Source organism: Pelophylax lessonae, assembly GCF_965119305.1.
Source record: "Pelophylax lessonae genome assembly, chromosome: 9".
NCBI lineage: Eukaryota > Metazoa > Chordata > Amphibia > Anura > Ranidae > Pelophylax > Pelophylax lessonae.
In genome coordinates this window covers 119,556,953-119,577,987 of record NC_138776.1, presented here as the reverse complement: position 1 = coordinate 119,577,987, position 21,035 = coordinate 119,556,953, and the positions used below count along the sequence as shown (strand labels likewise).

General features: G+C 47.0%; 1 protein-coding gene across 1 annotated transcript in view; it reads left to right on the top strand.

Annotated features, from left to right (window-relative positions):
* PCDH15 (protocadherin related 15) overlaps positions 1-21,035 on the top strand; it is a 1,730,880-nt gene that overhangs the window by 1,187,787 nt on the left and 522,058 nt on the right. The window contains exon 19 of the mRNA XM_082269384.1: positions 9,452-9,580. Within this exon, the coding sequence (XP_082125510.1) occupies positions 9,452-9,580 (129 nt within the window). The remainder of the gene's footprint in view (positions 1-9,451; positions 9,581-21,035) is intronic.

Sequence of the window (21,035 nt, the reverse complement as noted above, 5' to 3'; positions counted from 1 at the left end):
GGAGCGCATTTGTATTCCAAGCTGCCACTCTCTCTTCCAGCCCGGCATCCCTGGGTTACTCCTGCCAAGGGACTCAGCGCAGGGACACTGTGAGTGTCATTACAGTGGAAAAATTCAATCAGCGGTCAGTACTGTTGATACAGCGATTTCTCTGTAAGCAGCTTGCAGCAGTTTCTCTAAATGCTGTGTGCAATCATCACAGATGCAGTATCTCATAAAAGTGAGTACACCTCTCAGGTTTTTGCAAATATTTTATTATATCTTTTCATGTGACAACAGTAAAGAAATGACACTTTGCTACAATGTAAAGTAGTGGGTGTACAGCTTGTATAACAGTGTAAATTTGCTGTCCCCTCAAAAAAACTCAACACACAGCCATTAATGTCTAAACCACTGGCAACAAAAGTGAGTACACCCCTAAGCGAAAATGTCCACATTGGGCCCAATTAGCCATTTTCCCTCCCCGGTGTCATGTGACTAGTGTTACAAGGTCTCAGGTGTGAATGGGGAGCAGATGTGTTAAATTTGGTTTTATCGCTCTCACTCACTCATACTAGTCACTAGAAGTTCAACATGGCACCTCATGGCAAAGAACTCTCTGGGGATCTGAAAAAAAGAATTGTTACATAAAGATGGCCTAGGCTAGAAGAAGTTTTCCAAGACCCTGAAACTGAGCTGCAGCACGGTGGCCAAGACCATACAGCGGTTTAACAGGACAGGTCCCACTCAGAACAGGCCTCACCATGGTCGACCAAAGAGGTTGAGTGCATGTGCTTAGCATCATATCCAGAGGTTGTCTTTAGGAAATAGACATATGAGTGCTGCCAGCATTGCTGCAGAGGTTGATGGGGTGGGGGATCAGCCTGTCAGTGCTCAGACCATATGCCGCACACTGCATCAAAGTGGTCTGCATGGCTGTTGTCCTAGAAGAAAGCCTCTTCTAAAGATGATGCACATTAAAGCCCGCAAACAGTTTGTTTAAGACAAGCAGACTAAGGACATGAATTACTGGAACCATGTCCTGTGGTCTGATGAGAACAAATTACACTTTTGGGTTCAGATGGTGTCAAGTGTGTGTGGTGGCAACCAGGTGAGGGGTACAAAGACAAGTGTGTCTTGCTTACAGTCAAGCATGGTGGTGGGAGTGTTATGGCCTGGGACTGCATGAGTGCTGCTGGCACTGGAGAGCTACAGTTCATTGAGGGAACCATGAATGCCAACATGTACTTTGACATACTGAAGCAGAGCATGATCCCCTCCCTTCGGAGACTGAGCCGCAGGCCAGTATTCCAACATGATAATGACCCCAAACACACCCCCAAGATGCCCGCTGCCTTGCTAAAGAAGCTGAGGGTAAAGGTAATGGACTTGCCAAGCATGTCTGCAGATCTAAACCCTATTGAGCATCTGTGGGGCATCCTCAAATGGAAGGTGGAGAAGCGCAAGGTCTCTAACACCAGCTCCGTGATGGAGGAGTGAAAGAGGACTCCAGTGGCAACCTGTGAAGCATTGGCTGTGTGTGATCCTGATGGTTTTATCACCTGTGCAGGTTGGCTGCCTGTGCAGTTTCGACACTATGGATGTATCACTGCCCCCCGCCCCCTTGTGGCTAGCCCTTGTGTAGTGGGGCTGAGAGGGTGTGTTTACTCTTAACTTTCCTCATTTGCCTGGCCACCTATTTTGGGTTTTAACCCCCCCCCCCCCCATTTTGTTTTCTTTTTAGGTTTTAAAGTTCTTTTAGTTCAGAATGACAATACACGGCACGAGATGATAAAGACATCAATAGGTCACTACATCAACATTCTTCCAGACTTAGTCGTCATTGGTCACTGTCAAGGTCCAGCCTTCATAGCAGAAGCTCTGAATCCTCTTTTAGGCACCACATCCATCGCTATGTCAGCAGCTCCAAGGAGGGAGACTGCTGGGAATGCAAGACTTAGGTCCCAGAGGGCAAGTCTTTGTGTGAGCCATACTAAGCCCAGGTGGCTGGAAAAGGGGATGGTGACTTCTAACCGTCTGGTTCTTGAGATTGGAGGTCCTGGCTGCTCCCACAGAGTCATCTATCTGTCTATTGAATGCTAGGAGAGTGAACACAAACAACGTTTGCGGGAGAATCTGGTCAAAGTCTATGCAATACATGTCTGCTGCTGACCGATCATGTACTGATTTAGAAGTTCTAAATATTGTGGGCTTCCTCCAGTCGGATTTGAATCTGGCTCTATCAGTCAGCTCCTTCAGAGTACAAGTGCCAGCTTTATCGGCCTTTACAGATGTTTCCAGGTCTAGGCATCTTTTCCTATCCAACAATTCTTCAAGGGAGCAACTAGGTTCAGACCTCAGAGTAAGCAGAGGTTTTCCAAATGGAATCTCCCTCTTGTTCTCAACTTCCTCTTGGGAATTGGAGCAGAATGTTCTAGGGCTGCCTCCGTTAAATTCCTCTCTGTCATGTTCACCTTTCTCCTGGCTATCACGTCGGCATAAAAGCCTCAGAGATTGATTCACTGGTTATGGAGAACTTTTCTTAATGCTCTTCCAGTTAGAGTAGTGCGTTTACCTGTGCTTGACTAAATTACTAAGGATACATCACTCTTTTATGGGAACCAAGAAATTGTTCTACTAACCTTTGGAGTACTAACTTGTGTCCTCTAGACGTTTGGAATTGGGAAAGGTCATGCTGTGGTTTAGTTGGTTAAAGTGCATGTCTAGTAAACAGAGAATTCTGAGTTTGCCTCTCAGCAGTGCCTTCCTTTGGTTCCTAGGAATTGAACCGGTGTGTACGGCTAGTTATTTCCCATATGTATGCTGCCATGGAGTCTGTCAGGAAAACTGAAAATTTCCTATCAAATACTTAACATAATTTTCCTTTCCTTAAGGACTCTATGGCAGCAGGAGTTCCCTCCCAGAGTCATGAGTAGGCTAGTTACAGAACGTGGCCTCTGGCTCAGAGGAAAGATTTATGGGATCGGGGTCCTATAGGGGAGAAGTGGAGGTGGGGTTAACCCATACGTATGCTGCCGTGAAGTCCATCAGGAAAATAAAAATTACTGTAAGTATTTGATTGGAAGTTTTCTGTTATATATACCATAGTTTGCAGACTCTATAACTTTCACAAAGACTAAATTATATACACTGATCTGGGTTATTTTAACAAAGAAATATACCAGACTACATTTTGGTCCAAACCTATGAAGAAAGTTATTTGTTTGCAAAAACAGAAACTAAGAAAATCATGTTTTTTTTCACATGTTTTGTATTCATTTTTCATTCATATTTCATTTATATAGCAAAAAAAAAAAAAAAAAAACTGTGGCAATTAAATACCACCAAAAGTATCAATTTAATTTGGGTACAAAGTTTAATGGCCGAACAAATGCCAGTGAAAGTAGCACAGTGCTGAATAGCAAAAAATTCCCTAGCCATGAAAGGGGTATAACCTTTCAGAGGTCAAGGGGTTATCCCATGTAGAATTTTTAAACCAATTTTTCAGATTAGTACTCATTTATTAAAAATGTGTGCATTTTATAGATAGCAACCATCTTTGAAAATGTGTGTTATTCAAATGTCACTTCTCGTTGCTGCTTTGTTAAAGAGTCAATTTTTGCAGAGCACATCAAAAAGTAGTTCATTATTATTTTTAATTTTTTTTTTACAGTCTATTCATCTTTTTTTTTATTTCATACTAGTTTCAGACAGAACTCTAAAAGTTATATTCCAATTTATGACTGGATGACACCTTTATTAATTGTAGAAGCCTAGAAAAAAATGTATGCAACAAGGATCAGTAGTCTGCTTTGAAATCTCAAAGGTTCTTATTACTTTTGAAACCTTGGAGTTCTTGCCTGTTCCCTGTGGACTTGCCTGACTGCTTACAGCAAATTTCCAATTACACTGCACATTTTTTTAGGCACCGCATTTTGCACATGTCATGGTATATCACTGGAAGCTAAAAACTGTTCAAGTATGTCATGCCATTTTTAAGTCTTAATTCATTTGAAATAGAAAAGAAAATCTGAATATATTTTGCACAAATGCAGACTGATTTCACAGAGTGCTGCAACATTTCAGCACAATTGAGCCGAATACTTGCACCTTCTTAAGCTATAACTAAATTATGAGTGCAGCACTAAGAAAGAAAAATGTTTACGGCAATATAGTTGCCTAAATGTTTTTAATACAATCATTAAAACAACCATTGCATAACAGACAATGACAAAATGGTTGCTTTTAAAAGGGTCTAGAATAGATCATTTATCTCTTATATCAGGGGTCCTCATACTATGGCCCTCCAGTTGTTCAGGAACTACAATTCCCATCATGCCTAGTCATGTCTGTGAATGTCAGAGTTTTACAATGCCTCATGGGATGTGTAGTTCCGCAACAGCTGGAGGGCCGTAGTTTGAGGGTCCCTGTCTTATATTATATGACATAAGATATGTTTTTCTCATTTTTTTTTCTTGGCGATTGATTGACACCCCATTTACCAGTCCATAATTACAGTCATTTACAGTTTTTTTTTTTCATTTAAAACTATGGTATTCTCAAAGAACATATTCAGCCAGATAATTTAACCACTTCCCATCTGTCATATAGCAAAATAACGGCCACAAAGTGGTTGCTCTATCCTGGCTGGGCGTCATATGACTCTGACACACCGCATCTCTTATCCCGGCAAAGAGCCTATGACGTTGGCTCTTTACCATATGAGCAGCTGTGTCCAATCACAGCTGGTCACATAGTAAATAGGAAATGCCGTTGATCGGCTTTCCTCAGTTCGCACCTAATAAGCGTACGCCAGTAGAGGAGAGCCAATCGGCAGCTCTCCAGACGGGGGGGGGTCTGTGCTGGTAATCAGAGCATTGATTACCAGTGCAGACCCTTGGAGGATGCCACTAGAGCCACCAGGCATTGCCCACCCATGGCCACCAGGGATGCCCACCCATGACACCAGGGATGCCAATCAGTGCTCAGGGAGCCTGTCAGTGCCCTCCTCATCAGTGCTGCCCATCATTGCCATCTATCAGTGCCGCCCACCAGTGCCCATCATTGCCATCTATCAGTGCTGCCCACCAGTGCCCATCATTGCCAATCAGTGCTGCCTATCAGTGCCCATCAGTGCCACCTATCAGTGTTCATTAGTGCCACCTATCAGTGCCCACCAACGCTGCATATCACTTCTACCTATCAGTGCCACATAGTGCCCATCAGTGCTGCATATCAGTGCCGCCTATTAGTGCCCATGAGTGCTGCATATTAGTGCCACCCCATCAGTGCCTCCCCATCAGCGGCTGTCAGTGCGGTCTCATAAGTGCTCATCAGTGCAGGAAAAAAAACGTATTTATTTACAAAATTTTATAACATAAACAAAAAAAAACTTTTTTTTTTTTTTTTTACTTTTCTGGCTTTTTTTATTTGTTTAGCAAAAAAGAAAAAACTTGCAGTGATCAAATACTACCAAAAGAAAGCTCTATTTGTGGGAAAAAATTACATAAATTTGGTTTAGGTACAGTGTTGCTTGTCTGCGCAATTGTCATTCAAAATGCAACAGCACCAAAAGCTGAAAATTGGCCTGGGCAGGAAGGGGGTGAAAGTGCCCTGTATTGAAGTGGTTAAAGTAAACCTGTCATAAACCTTGGGAGATTTAAAACCAAGTTCAGTGCCTACAGAAAAAGTAGAACTGAAATATCATAGTTTAGTAAATATCTGTAATCACCTCTGGAGTCACTAGTGAAATATGAAATGTCTGCTAAAAGTAGTCCTAAAATCTCCCTGCCCTTCAACTTTTTTGAAACCTCACACTGACCTAATCACACTGTCATAGCTCTCATTACTTTTTTTTTTCCAAAATAGCTTTATTTGAAAAGGTACAGGTACAATTATAGCTTGATATCAAATTGAGGTTTTACAAGTACATGTAGAAAAAGGTGTGATATAACAAAGCCAGATCAAAACATTTGTTAATAAACAAGTGGTCAACAAAGAGTGCCACCATAAAACGGTATCTTAGAAGAGTATCTTTTGTATATAAGATGAGAGATGGCATCAAGTAGTATTTGAGTTGAGCTTTGTTGAGGGTTAGGATAGTCCCTAGGTTGGGAGGATTGGATAGGAACTGCTTGGGGTACTTGCGTAGAAAGCCTGACGTTAGTATATGTTAAAAGACAGACTAGTGTTCTAAGCTTATTTGGTTTCAAGTAACAGTTCATATATTCTGCTGAACTATGTTAGAAGGATTATTATATGGCCTTCTAAAATCTAGGTAGGATGCAAGTATTTTTGAGGTGCATCTGGGGTGAGTGAAAGTGTTTGGGTAAAAAAAAAAAAATAGTCAGATGTGTTGAAATAAGACAACTGCTTTGGGTAGTGATTTGGGGAATAGGTAGATGAAAGTCGCAGGATGTAAAATGTGGAGGAGGTGAGCAGACCAAGAAAAGGGGGGAGTGGGAGAGGACTTAATAAGGGGGTGACATAAAGGGAGGGGTGGGGTCACTTAGTGTGGTTATATGAAGGAAGGGGGAGGAGGGAAAGGGATAGAACAGAGGTTTATTCTTCTCTCCCACCAGGGGGTCAGAAGAGAGTGTATTATCTTATATATATCTTATATATCTTGTACATCTATCTTGTATATACTTACCTACCTCCTCTGCAAGCTTGGTCTGGTTGTGGATAAGATGTAGGCCACTGCTGGTTGCCATTACCAGGCAAAAAGTGGGTGGTAGCATTGAGCCACTGCTTAAGAATCACATGGTTGCTGTCAATAGGTAGTACCAATGATTGGTTGACAGCAGATCTATTGTAGGAAAGTACAGTATATAAAACTTTTAACATCCTATTATAGAGTAGGGCAGCTCAGCTTATGTAAACACACAGACAAGAGACAAAAATGCACAGGCTCTGGTACAATACCATTTATTTTATGATAAAAACTAGATAAAATTCACTCATAAGGAAAAAATAATCAGAGCTTATCAATCACATCTTCCCACCATGGCACTGTGCACCCAAATCCTCTCACCATCCTTGATAGGAGCTCCAGCTGACAGTGTGAATATTGCAGCAGTCCTGGGTCTAATTCAGTCACGGTTGTGCTTGATCTCATGTACCCTGATGGTTCACATGCACAGGAAAATGTGCTTGGGGGTCATGTGATGCAAACAGATGGCTGCTCATGGGGTGTGTGAGCTGTTGCTACAACAACAACATTTTTGGGAGGACGTTACCTCCTGTATCAAGTCCACCCAGCATCACTGTAAGCAACCTTAAGTAGCCTCACTTGGTATTGAGGGCCACTAGTGGCCAGATACTGACAGTGCTAGGATTACTATAGGCAACATAACAGTATCAAAGTACAATTTCATATAAAAAAAAAGCTTGTAACATATAATCATACCACTGCACAACTGGACGCAGCAATGGTAATTACATCTAGAAACTTAGGGCAGTAAGAGTGTCCTCTCCTTTTTTTTTAAACAGTGCGTGTTCCTTATACATTTGGCGGGCTTCCCGTGCTGTTTTTTTTTTTCATTTAGCTACTGTAGTTCCCCCTCCAAAAAAAAAAAAAAAAAACATCAAACAGAGGCAAGATAGGCATATTTGAGCATATTTGAGCAACTATAATTACTGGAAGACACCTTTTGCTTGTACTGTTGGCACAACCTAAAAGTATATTGCATGTAACAATTCTAAATTAACCTTGTAGAGGCATTTTTTTAAGAATGAATCACTCAGTGTCTCACATAAGGTGTCGCTAAAGGCAAAAGAGGAAGGCAGGTGTTGGGACTTTACATGAGGTGTGCAACCAGTTCATAAGCAGTATGTAGATCTCATGTACATGTACATACAATAGTACCCCGATATAGTAATATAGTAATGCAGCATAGCCATGTGTAGACCTCATACATCTATTCATATACATACAGCAGTACATAAAAACATATATGCGGGTGAAAAAGTATTTATTGAATAATGTCTAAAACACATGAAGAGATATATAAATATAGGCAATATTCCATCAAAAAAGTATTATACACAAATTATTGATAATCCATATGCCCAAAAGGTACAGCGATGTCATACAACATAAAAATAGGATAGTAAGCAGCAATATGTAATCATATATACAATATTCATATTAGCATAAATAAATATAAATAGTATCCAGTATGTAATAAAACCAAAAGGACTGCATCTTTGTGTGCTCTACGCATTTCATGACAAGTCACTTCCTCAGGACCAGGTGCAGTCCATGCCTGGGATGGGTGTCACCAGGATTACCAGAACTAGTTTCCCAATTGGAAGATTTTCTCTCTATCACTGTTCTGGTGTTCTGGCTCTTTTTCTAGAAGAGGATTTATAAGTCCCCCCCCCCAACAAAAAAAACAAAAAAAAAATGGTCTGAGCACTGACAGACTGACCCCCCACCCCTTCAACTTCTGCAGCAATGCTGGCAGCATTCATACGTCTATTTCCCAAAGACATCCTCTGGATATGATGCTGAGCACGTGCACTCAACTTCTTTGGTCGACCATGGCGAGCCTGTTCTGAGTGGAACCTGTCCTGTTAAACCACTGCATGGTCTTGGATACCATGCTGAAGCTCAGTTTTAGGGTCTTGACAATCTTCTTATAGCCTAGGTCATCTTTATGTAGAGCAACAATTCTTTTTTTCAGATCCTCAGAGAATTCTTTGCCATGAGGTGCCATGTTGAACTTCCAGTGACCAGTATGAGAGAGTGAGAGCAATAACAGCAAATTTAACACACCTGTTCCCCATTCACACCTGAGACCTTGTAACACTATTGAGTCCCATGACACAGGGGAGGGGAAATGGCTAATTGGGCCCAATTTGGACATTTTCACTTAGGGGTGTACTCACTTTTGTTGCCAGTGGTTTAGAAAGTAATGGCTGTGAGTTGAGTTATTTTGAGGGGACAGAAAATTTACACCGTTATACAAGCTGCACACTCACTACTTTACATTGTAGCAAAGTGCCATTTCTTCAGTGTTGTCACATGAAAAGATAGAATCAAATATTTACAAAAATGCGAGGGGTGTACTCACTTTTGTGAGATACTGAATACATTATATAATCAGGGCCTGTCAAATGGGTAAAACAAGAAAACGGTGCACCCGGTGTACATTGTTAAAAATACTGGTTGACCCACCATGCTTATTTCTGCTTCAAGAGTCAATACACATGTACTTTGTCGATTGCGAAACCACTGTTTTAGGATTCTATAATGGCTATCAAATACATTAGTTCTTTGCTTGAATGACAGTTTGTATGACAGCTTTTTAAGGTAGTTTATTGCAAGAGAGGCTTCAAGCACTGATGTGATAGCAAAGAAAGGACACTTTATTAAAAAAATGTAAACAAAGTGCATCTCAGCAATCCATTTTAAATTGTGTGAAATATGTACTACAAGCATTAAAACAAACATACATTTTTTTTTCAGACATCAACTGCAACTGTTAATGTGGTGGTGACGGATGTGAATGACAACAACCCAGTCTTTGATCTTTACTTGCCTAGAAATCTCTCAGTCCAAGAAGAAGAAGTGAATGCTTTTGTGGGTCAAGTCAGGGTGAGTGCACCATTATTTAATTAGTCTTCTCTGAACAGAAATAATTCAGGCTTTCATTTTGTTTTGTTTTTTGTTTTTTTTTTTACCTTACCTTTATGCTTTTATTCATATACTTGAATTCTGACAGCAGATACATTTGTAGAACATTTTTTTAAGAATAAAAAAGCTTCAAGCTATATGAACATTACTGCTGCATTGGTATTAAACATTCTTTTGTTATTGCAGACAAATCTAGCTTTAAGGTAAATACAATATAGTTCTAAAGTGCAAGATGTTGACTGCACAAAGAATACAGGAACATCGTTTTGTTTTCATTTATGTATCTTTATTTTTTTATATATTTATTTTCTCTTCTATTTTTTTCTTATGGTGTGCTGAAATTGTTTTAAAAGCCACAGTAAACTACATAACCAAAAAGAAATGGCCATTTTAAATAAAAATATGAACAAATAAGTATACAAATGAAGTATCAAGAAATCTTAATTGGCTAGTAGGTGAATTTAGGTTCTAGGAACATGAATATCAAATTATTTAAAAAAAATAAATACATAAACTATAGTTACACACAGGCCTTCATAACCTTTACCCATCTCACAGCTTGATTTAAATACAATAAACACTAAAACCTGTTTTTTTTTTTTTTTTAACAAGAAAAGATAGGATAAGATAAGGCTGGGATGAAAACTCTTCAATAGCTATAATTGTATAAATGGGATCCAACAATACAGTTTAAGGGGGCGTGGTCTGACCTCGCATGGAGATGGCTGCCTGATCCCTGCGCTCCCGCCGACACGGACAACAGCATCCATAAGCTGGAGAGACCCGGGTGCTTCACTGCCCGACAACGATGGGATCCACCTCCCGGGCTTCCTCTGCCACCCGATCACGTTCCCCGAGGGACACAGGGGCTCAGCTGAGCCAAAGCATCCCTGAAATGTTCCGGACCCAGGGGACAAACATGGCGCTCACAGGCAGCTTGGCGCCCTCCTCCACACAAACTTCGCAGCCTGCTCGCTCCTATGCTGCGGCTACAGCCTCGGGCACCGATCCACCCGCTATGCCGACCCCCCCTCCTCCCTCGGTGACGATGGCAGACCTCCGGATGATTGCAGCCGACATTAAGGACACGCTGGGCTCTGCGATCCATGACCTGAGGGAGGAGATGAGAAGCCTGACCGGCCGAGTGCAGGGCATGGAAACTGTCACAGCACAGCATGACAGAGTGCTACGGTCTGTCACACGTGCGGTGGATTCTCACTCCCTGCAGCTTAGGGAGCTTCAACGGCATATGGAGGACTTGGACAATCGGGGTAGACGTCACAATCTGCGGGTACGTGGTCTCCCCGAATCTGTGGAACCCGACATGGTCGCCCCTGCTGTCACAGGTATTTTTAATACCCTCCTTGATCGCCCCATGCAATCCCCCATAGACATGGAGCGGATACATCGTGCACTGCGCCCCAGGGGCAGGGATGGCGACCCTCCCAGGGACGTGGTCTGCTGCCTAGTGGATTACAAATTAAAAGAGGAGATCCTGCGAAAGGCCAGGAACAGGGCCAATTTGGAACATGAGGGTGCTGTTATTCACATCTATCAAGACCTCTCCAGCATAACCTTGCAGCACCGCAGAGATCTGCGCCCTCTGCTGGAAGCATTGAGGCTGAAGGGGATACCATATAAATGGAAGTTTCCTTTTTGCTTGTCAGCCACCGCGCAAGGCCGTACGGCTCTCCTGAGGGTCCCGGAGGAACTCCCACACTTCTGTGCTGCCATGGGGCTCCCGCTGATTGATGTCCCTAACTGGTACGCTGCATTCCGTGGGGGTCCGCCAGCAGCACCAACGCCCAGAGAGGAACCTATGGAGGCCCATGATTCTCGTTTCAGGCGTCCTCGTTCACCCTCACCACTCAGGCCCCTCACAGCTCTGCAGATACCGCCATTGGCGGCGAGTCCCACAAAACCTCCCAAGCAAAGGAAGCCTCGTCAAGGTGACTGATGGTCGGGGCACCCGTGATCGTCTGGCAAGTATCACTGTTTTTCACGTTATATGCTCCCTTGCCCACTCCTTGATCTCCCGTAGTTCACTGGACTGGCCACTCTCCCCCTTTAACCATGGAGCCCACGTTTATTTGTTTCCTCGTCCCATGTTTTGGCTGGCTATGATCCGTCCTACCTCCACTCCACGTGCCTAGCCGATGTGCCTTATGAACATCCTCGGACTGCTCATTGACTCGATGCTTATGTATTGTCCAGCGCCCCTGTATTCTAACTGTCCTGCCCTCCTGACCGTTGAACGCAGATGTATGCCCACCCATGCTTGCCAGGGTCGGGCGGTCAGCCTCCCCCCTCCCTAGTCCTCCCCCCCCCCCAAGGCACAGGCATATTGCCGCTTAGATCTCGCCTCATGGCATCCGCAGCAACGTAGACCCTTTATGTGCCCTGCCTGTTCATGCTATTTGCTGACTAATGGTCGCTTTACCTCTGTTGGACTTCCTTATACTACCCCGCCCCCCCGGTTACCACAGCCTAGTGGTTATGGACCTTGCAGGCTTCCCGACTGCTGCGGTGCTTTATATGGACCGGATTACTTTTGCACTGGGTGGGGGTTGGGTTGGGGAGGGTTGGCTTTTGGATTTTGGATTTTGGGTTTTCGGTTTCTATCGGACATGCCAGGTATACCCTATTCAGGTGGTCCGCGGGATGTGGTGGCGCTGTTGACAATAGCAATGTTGCCTAATTCAATGTTTATCGTAATGTGTTGATATTTCCCTGGATAATGCTAGCTTGGGGGGTCGGGTGGGCTGCCCGGGGTCGTGCAGGGGGGGATTTGCCTGTTCCGGGCGGATCCCTTCCGCCCCCGGGGAGTCGACCGGACCTCTCTTGTGTGATATATGCTTGGAGGATGGACTTCATAATATGTGTCTATGTTTTAGTGATCTTACAATGCTAATGTTGTAAGTTGTGGGGGACCCACCCTCCCTGGTGACGGACGTCCATCGGGGGTGGTGGTCCTGCCTTGCCCCATCCAGGGGCCTCCAGATTTTGGTTATGTTTTGCTAGCTCACTCCTGGCCTTGTGGTGGGTGACACCAGTGACCCCGGAGGCACGTGAGTGACCGGCTACTTTTCATGGTATATGTTATACACCACAACGGTTCTCTAGTTTACCCCATGCCAGGTTTATACTGTTGCACTGATTATACGGGACTCCTTCCCCTATCCCTGTGGGCATTTGCATCTTGTTCATCTTTAATGTCTCTCCCCTTTTTGCATCCCCTTTTCTTTGTCCGTCGGCGGGGCACACAGTCAGTTGGTTCCTGTTTCTACCCGTTTTTCTCCTGTTTCTTTTTTTTTTCTCTCTCCCACCCGAGTGTGGAAACAGGATCTCACGTGTGCCCTCCAGGTTAGGTTTTATCCAACCCCCCTAGTGTGTTACGGTTGACTACATTTGTCAGCTTAACGGCACTCATTGCACTTAAACACTACCTCCCCCATTGTTGTTTCCGTGCTTGACAGGTAGGCAGGACCTCCTGCCACCGGATTGTTCCCACAGCCTTTCCTCCCCCTTGCCCCCTCCCCGTCTTAACCTTCCTTCTCCTTCTCATCCCCCGCACCCTTCTTTCCTTCTTTTCCTCTTCCTCTGCTCTTTCTCCTCTCTGCCCTCTCCCCCTCCCCCTCCCTATTTCTCTCTCCTCTAAGCTGACCACCATGCCTGCCTCCTCTAAGCGGCGTGTGGCGCACTCCCCCGGAATGCATGCGCCGGAACCACTTTTGAAAATCCTTTCCCTTAATGTCAGGGGCTTGAACGTTCCCGAACGTAGATCTAAGCTTTTGCTTTATGCGCGTCAGGCTAAGGCGGACGTGGTGTTTCTGCAAGAAACCCATTTCCGCTCGGATAAAACTCCCCGCTTTTACGATCGCTCCTTCCCGACGGTTTATCACTCAACGTCCAGCGTTTCTAAGTCTAAGGGAGTTTCTATACTGGTCTCTAAAAACTGTCCGTGGACTCTACAAGATTCTGTCTCAGACCAAGAGGGACGCTTTCTTTTCCTTAAGGTCACCATACGTGGTCAACTCTTTACGCTAGCGAACATTTACGCCCCAAACAAACGCCCCGTACCCTTTTTCCGGGCAACGCTTCTTCGCTTGACCGAATTTCAGGCGGGCACTTTAGTAGTGGGTGGGGATTTCAACGTAGCCCTCTCCCCCCTCCTGGATGTTCCTCGGGCTCCTCCTCCTTACCGTACTCCGCCTTGCGAGCAATTAAGACTCTCCTTAGAGACCTTCTGCTTCATGACGCTTGGAGGACGTTGCACCCGGACACCAAGGACTTCACGTACTTCTCGCACCCCCATAATAAATACTCCAGGATTGATTATCTCTTTCTTTCCCAGGCTGCCCTCTCTTCTTTGCGCTCTGCGTCCATTGATCCTATGTTTCTGTCCGACCACCACCCTATCACCATCTCCCTCTCCCTACAGCCCGACCCTGGTCGCTCCCGCTCCTGGCGCCTGGACAACTCCCTATTGACCAACCCGGTATATATTGCGGAACTGACCTCTGCTCTGCGAGAGTATTTTGCCCATAACGCCACGCCTGATGTGACCCCTGCTACGTTGTGGGCGGCCCATAAGTGCACCATTAGGGGCGTTTTTATTGCCATGGCTGCGAAACGCAACAAGGAACGACGGGCTCATATTGCTACCCTCACTAACCGCATCCATTCCCTGGAACGCGCGCACAAGCTCACTCTAGCCGCACACACTCTGACTGAACTGACTCAAACCCGACAAGACCTCCTCACAGAATTGGGCTTTATAACGCAACGTAAATTCGCTTTACAGCAACGTCTGTTTTATGACTATGGTAACAAATCGGGCAAATTTCTGGCCAGAGCGCTTCAAACTCGACGGGCGGCAAGGACGATCCACTCGATCACGGACCCACGTGGCGGGAAGGTCACCTCCACCAGTGCTATCGCTCAACAGTTCCTTACGTATTACCGTGCGTTATACAACCTGGATACCCCAGACCCTGAAGTCCCCCCTGCAGACAGAACAGCACATATTAAGGCATTCTTGCAGAAATATTCCCCCCCTCCCCTTTCACCGGAAGCCTTGGCGGAGTTTGATGCGCCCATCTCCTCCCCCGAACTGCACTCTGCACTCAAACAACTTAAACCGGGGAAGTGTCCGGGCCCGGATGGCTTGACGGTGGGATACTACCGGACCTTCGGGGATATCCTGTCCTCCCCAATGCTTGCGGCTTTCAACTCCTTCTCTGATTCCCCTACTTTGCACCCAGATTATTTGGAAGCCCACATTACCGTCATTCCTAAACCCGGCAAGGACCCGTCCCTGGTCTCCAATTACAGGCCAATTTCCCTCCTCAACGTTGACATCAAACTTTACGCCAAGGTACTGGCGAACCGCCTGCTACCCCACATTCCGGATGTCATCTCGCTCGACCAGGTGGGTTTTGTCCCCGGCCGCGAGGCCCGGGATAACACTCTCAAGGCACTCAACATCCACCATTGGATGACTTCCTCTGGCACGCCTGGATTCTTCCTCTCGCTCGGCGCGGAGAAGGCGTTCGACAGGGTTGCCTGGGACTACATGACTGCAGCATTGGAGTCTCTGGGCATCGCTGGTCGCATGTTGAACTTTATACGGGCTCTTTACTCGTCGCCCTCGGCTAGGGTACGGGTCAACGGGGGCCTGTCGGACGCCTTCTCCGTGTCGAATGGGACCCGACAGGGTTGCCCCCTTTCCCCATTGATATACATCATTACCCTTGAGCCCCTCCTCCGCCGCATTAACTCTAATCCCGATATAAACGGTATAACCATAGCCCATAAAACCTATAAGCTAGCGGCCTTCGCCGACGATGTGTTGCTGTTTTTGACGAACCCTGCAATCTCTTTACCTAACCTTCTCCGGGACCTTGACGCCTTTCGTCTCTTATCCAACCTCAAAATTAATTACGCGAAATCAGAGGCCCTGAATATATCCCTCCCGCCATGCAAAGTACAGTTCTGCAAGGACAACTTCCCTTTCCGCTGGGAACCCTCTGCTATCACATACCTAGGCATCCAAATCCCTTCAACTCTTGCTGACCTTTACTCACGCAACTACCTGCCACTGTTGCAGTCTATAAAAGCAGACCTCTCTAAATGGGAATCTGGCTCCTTCTCCTGGTTCGGCAGGATTGCAGTGGTCAAAATGAATATTCTTCCTAGGCTTCTCTACACTATGCAAGCCGTCCCCTTAAAGCTCCCTCCAGCGTTTTTTCGTTCGTATCGCTCCGCATGCACATCCTTTATCTGGCGCTCGAGACGCCCCAGGCTGTCTTGGGACGTCTTGACTGCCCCGAAGGAGATGGGTGGCCTGGGATTGCCGCACCTTCAGAGATACTATTGGTCCTGCCACCTGGCAAGGGTGGTGGACTGGCACAAACATCATCATGTCAAAGCTTGGGTCGCATTGGAAGACTCTTTCTCCCCCATCCCCATTCAACACCTGCCCTGGATCTCAACACCTTACTTTCCGACGGTGTGCTACAAGCACCCGACCATCAACCCCACGATCGTAATCTTTCGCAAGCTGTGCAAGACCTTGCGCCTGGCATCCTCGCTCGGCCCTATGGTGCCCCTTGTTCAAAATCCGGACTTCCCTCCGGGCCTCTCCTACATCCCCCCGCAGGGTTCTGCCTCCGACGCTCCATGCAGGGCCGAACACTGCTTTCAAGCGGGCTCACTGCTCTCTCTCCATGATTGGGCACAGAAATACCCGGACTTTCAGCTTCGCTTCTTCAATCACTTGCAGCTCAGAGACTTTTTCCTACGTACCCCTGATGTCTCCTGCTGGTCTAGGGATCTCACCCCCTTTGAGACCCTATGCAGATCGTCGGACCCGCAACGGCATCTTATTTCCCTACTATACTCCCTCCTCTCTTTGCAACTTCCGCCTCGCCTCGTCCGTTTACGGGCTAAGTGGGAGGAGATCACCGCCAAAACTTTGTCGGATGATGATTGGGAGCGAATCTTCTTTCACATTCACAAGGGTTCCAGGAACGTCCTCACACAGGAGACTGGCTTTAAAATCTTCGCACACTGGTACAGGACTCCTGAACTTTTGCATAAAATGTCGGCGGACCTCCCCTCCCTTTGCTGGCGTTGCCGCCTCCATACAGGATCTCTCCTACATATCTGGTGGGACTGCCCGCGGATCCAGCCCTTTTGGAAGGCGATACATGCCCTCATAACTCGTATCACTACTTATACGCCGGATTTCAGCCCAGCACAATTCCTCCTCCATCATTCCTCCCTCCCTCAGCGGACGTACAGGAGGTCTCTGGTCTTCCATTTAATCTCTGCCGCCAACATGTGCATCCCATGCCTATGGCTGTCTCCCTCCCCACCCACTGTAGCTGATTGGCTGCGGAGGGTTGGAAGGATCGCCCGTATGGAAGATCTCACGTTTCAAGCTCTTGACACTCCCTCCAAATTTTATGACATTTGGGCCCCGTGGATCGACTTTGCTGCATCGGATGACCACCGTCGCCTGATGAATACATAGTCTGTCGTTAGCTCGCCACACCCCACTTGCTTCCCGGTCGTCTTGCGGGGGAGTGCGCCCGCACTCCTCTTCTCCTCCTTTCTCCATTTTCTATCCCCCTTCTACTCTCCCTACCTAGTGTGCTCTCTCTATCCCTCTATCCCCTCTTCTTATGCTATTGCTCTCTTCCCCCACTGTCTCATGACGCTCTCGGTGTCCTCCACCCCCACCTGCTCTCCCTGAGACCCCCCTCTCCCCTACCTCCTGTTGCCTACCGTACCCATGTGCAGCATTGGGCGGTCTATCTACATGTATGGGTAGTGCGCCCCCGGCCCTGGACACAGTGTGTTCCCCTTGGGGGTGTCCGATTCGGAGGTGCCCCATCCAGGACATTCATTTTCATGCCTCCTGACTGCCCTCATCCTCACTTCCCATGTTTGAGGGGTCGGAATTCTCTCCCTTCATCAGTACTCCCTTACCCCCTGATTCCCAATACCCCATATGATTGCACTGAACCCCGTAACGCATTGGTTTCGGCCCATGCGGCTGGGATGTTAATCTACGCCGCAGTGGCCCTCTGTATTTGCAATAATATACTGAATTTTTGGCCATGTATTGTACGAGGCTGGGTCACTTTTGCTTTGTTTATTCCTTAGTATCTTCCGCAGATGGCATCTCTCTGCGCCCTGATACAGTTTGTGGTTATTTTGGATGTACACTGTTATTTGTACTTATGTCTGTTGACTGTACTATATTGCCATCACTTGTTAATGTGCGTTTTTTTTATTCTTTTCAATAAATTGTTTATAAAAAAAAAAAAAACAATACAGTTTAAGGGTCAGATTAAAGAGACTATTCTAGGGGGCGTGGCCTGGCGCAGCATGTGAGAGGACGTGTGTGAGAGGAGCTCCGCCGGACCGATATCCTTTACCGCTAATCCTGCAGCCCTCCGGGCACGATAATCCTCCCTTCACCTCCCGCACACCCGCGGCACTGACCTCCGCATGTCTCCGCCGAAGAAAGGCTCTGAAGCTGCGGCAAAACTAGCTGCATTCCGGAGGCTGGAGAAGGAGGCCCCGATCCAAGATGGCGCCGGCCCGTCGCTTGTGGTGGAGGAGCCTGAGAGCCCTGCTACATCCAAGGTTTTGGAAGCGATTGCCACTTGCCAGACCATGCTGACAACTAAAATCGAGGAGGTGAAGGTAGATATATCTTTTATGCGTCAGGATATGCAGAAGCTAAGGGACAGAGTTGGTGAGGCTGAACACAGAATTAGCGAGGTGGAAGACTCCCTCCCCCCATTGCAAAGCTCCTCAGACAGGCTGCAGCAACAAGTACACCTTATCCTCCAAAAACAAGATGACATGGAGAATAGGCTGCGCCGCTGTAACCTGCGGTTCATTGGCCTCCCGGAGGGCTCTGAAGGTGCAGACCCCTCATCCTATTTGGAACAATTGCTCACTCAGACATATGGCAGAGAATCCTTTTCACCCACTTTTGTTGTGGAACGTGCACATCGCCTCTCGGGGCGTCCCCCCCCTCAGGGTGCACCCCCCCGCACATTCATCGCTAAATTCCTGAACTATCGGGACAGAGATGCCATATTACGCCTGGCCAGAGTTAAGGGGAACATTCCATTTGGAAATCACAAAATAGCGATTTTCCCCGACTTCTCTGCTGAGGTCCAGAGGCGCCGCAAGAGCTTTTTGGAGGTCAAACGCAGGCTGCGTATCAAGAATATCAAATACTCTATGTTGTACCCGGCCCGTCTTAGAGTGGAGGGTGAGGACCGAGCCCACTTCTTTGAGGATCCGGAAGCCGCCATCTCCTGGTTAGAAGGACTGGAAGCTAGAGCCTGACCACCTTGCCCTGGCGACTTCATGAAACTTTCTCCCTGATTGCCTATGCCTTACGCTGCTGCAGAGGTGGAGGGGGTTTTGTAGATCCTGCGGAACTCAAGACTTTGCATCCCCCTTCCCCCCCCTCCCCCCTCATTTCCCTGCACTACTGCTCCTGTGTTTGACCGGCGGAGCGCCCTAGCTCCACAGATGGAACTGATTTTTCTGTTCTCTTCCTATGGATTTCCACCTGCCCATAGGCTTTGCTACCCAGCGATACACCTGTTGGTTTTCGCCCCCTACACCCGCTCAGGCGTGTGTTTGTGCCCAACTCCCCTGTTGCCCCCTGCGACTTCTGTTGGACCTGGGCCCCCGGGCCCCCTTGCTTGTCCTAGTTGTATTTTGCTGTATTTTTGCTGACTATCCTGGGGGTCCCTGGCCTCCTGATCTTGCTCTTTACCAGTCGCATGTGGGCCTGTTCTGGTTGAGGCACTTGTTTGGGAACAAGCCCGCACAAGTTGGGGTTGGTGCAGGGCAGGGAGGGGGGATTGGGGTATTACCATTGTTTACAGTTTATATTTGGTACAATCTCTATACTGTTTCTGTTCTATGCACATTGACCTCAAGTAATAACTACCTGCTCTTTTGCTGCCGTTTATTAATGCTAGTGTATGACCGTGGACTTGTTAGTTCTGTGGCCTTATTGCCTGAGATCCTGGGAGCCTCCGCTCCACGCTCCGTATTACCCCTGCCATGGCCGCATTGAAATTGTTGACGTGGAATGTCAGGGGTATGCGCGATAAGATTAAACGGACGGCTGTCTTTAATGTTTTACGCCGTGTACGGGCTGACATTATAGTACTGGTGGAGACACATTTGGAGGGCCGCGTACAACAGTCTCTCAAACGGCCCTGGGTTGGCTGGGTGCAGCACTCTGCATATAGCTCGCACTCCAGGGGTGTGGCGCTTCTGGTGGCCAAATCGGTACATTTCCAGCTCCTAGGATCTCAGGTTGACCCAATGGGTAGATATGTCTTTCTCAAAACGTCAGTCTATGGGGAATTGATGCTGCTGATGGCTTTCTATGTGCCCCCCCCTTACTCTGCTGTGATTATAATGGAGGGATTGGCGTTTATGGCACAATGCCCGGGGGCCCCGGTGATCTGGCTGGGCGACTTTAACAATGTGATGGACTCGGGTCTGGATAGATCCAGTGGCGCCTCCCAGGCGCCGCCGGGGTCGTCCCCGACCAGGTTCTCCCGATTGTTGGAGAGCTTTGGTTTGGCCGACTCTTGGCGCAGCAAATACCCCGCTCAGCGTGCGTACTCCTGTTTCTCGGCTGCACACCATTCTATGTCACGCATTGATCTGATATTGTTGTCTCGAACCCTGCTCCCCAGGTTACTGGCGGCAGGCTTCGCCCCACAGACTCTGTCTGATCACTGCCCTTATTGGATACTGTTGTCCTTGCCCTGCAATAGACCTCCCCCGGCCTGGCGCCTGAATCCCGCCTGGCTCCCCTTGGTGTCTGATGGGAACGACATTGAGGGGACCTGGACACAATTCTTTTCTGATAATGAGGGCACTGCCTCCCCGGCTGCAGTGTGGGAGGCATTTAAACTGTTCGCCAGATCCACTATGATTTCCAAAATCAAAGCTGTTAGAGCGCGGGCTGCTGAGGAGATCTCCAGGGCAACGACAAATCTAATTGAAGCTGAACAGGCCTTTATGGCGGACCTGACTCCGACACATGAATCCCAGTATAAATTGACCTCTAAAGTCCTTTCCCAACTTGAATATGAGAAGGCGAAATCTAAGATGTTTTTTCAGAAGCAGAATCTGTTTGCACATGGAGAGCGGGCGGGGAAACTCCTCGCATATTTAGTCCATTGTGAGGATAGGCCCCCGGTAGTTATTACTTTAAAGGATGACCTGGGTAATGAGATCACTGATCCTGCTGCGGTGACACGGTGTTTCCGATTATTTTTTAGTACACTTTACACCTCTAGGGCCCCCGCTGACTGCACTGACATGCATGACTTTCTGGACTCTATTGACTTTC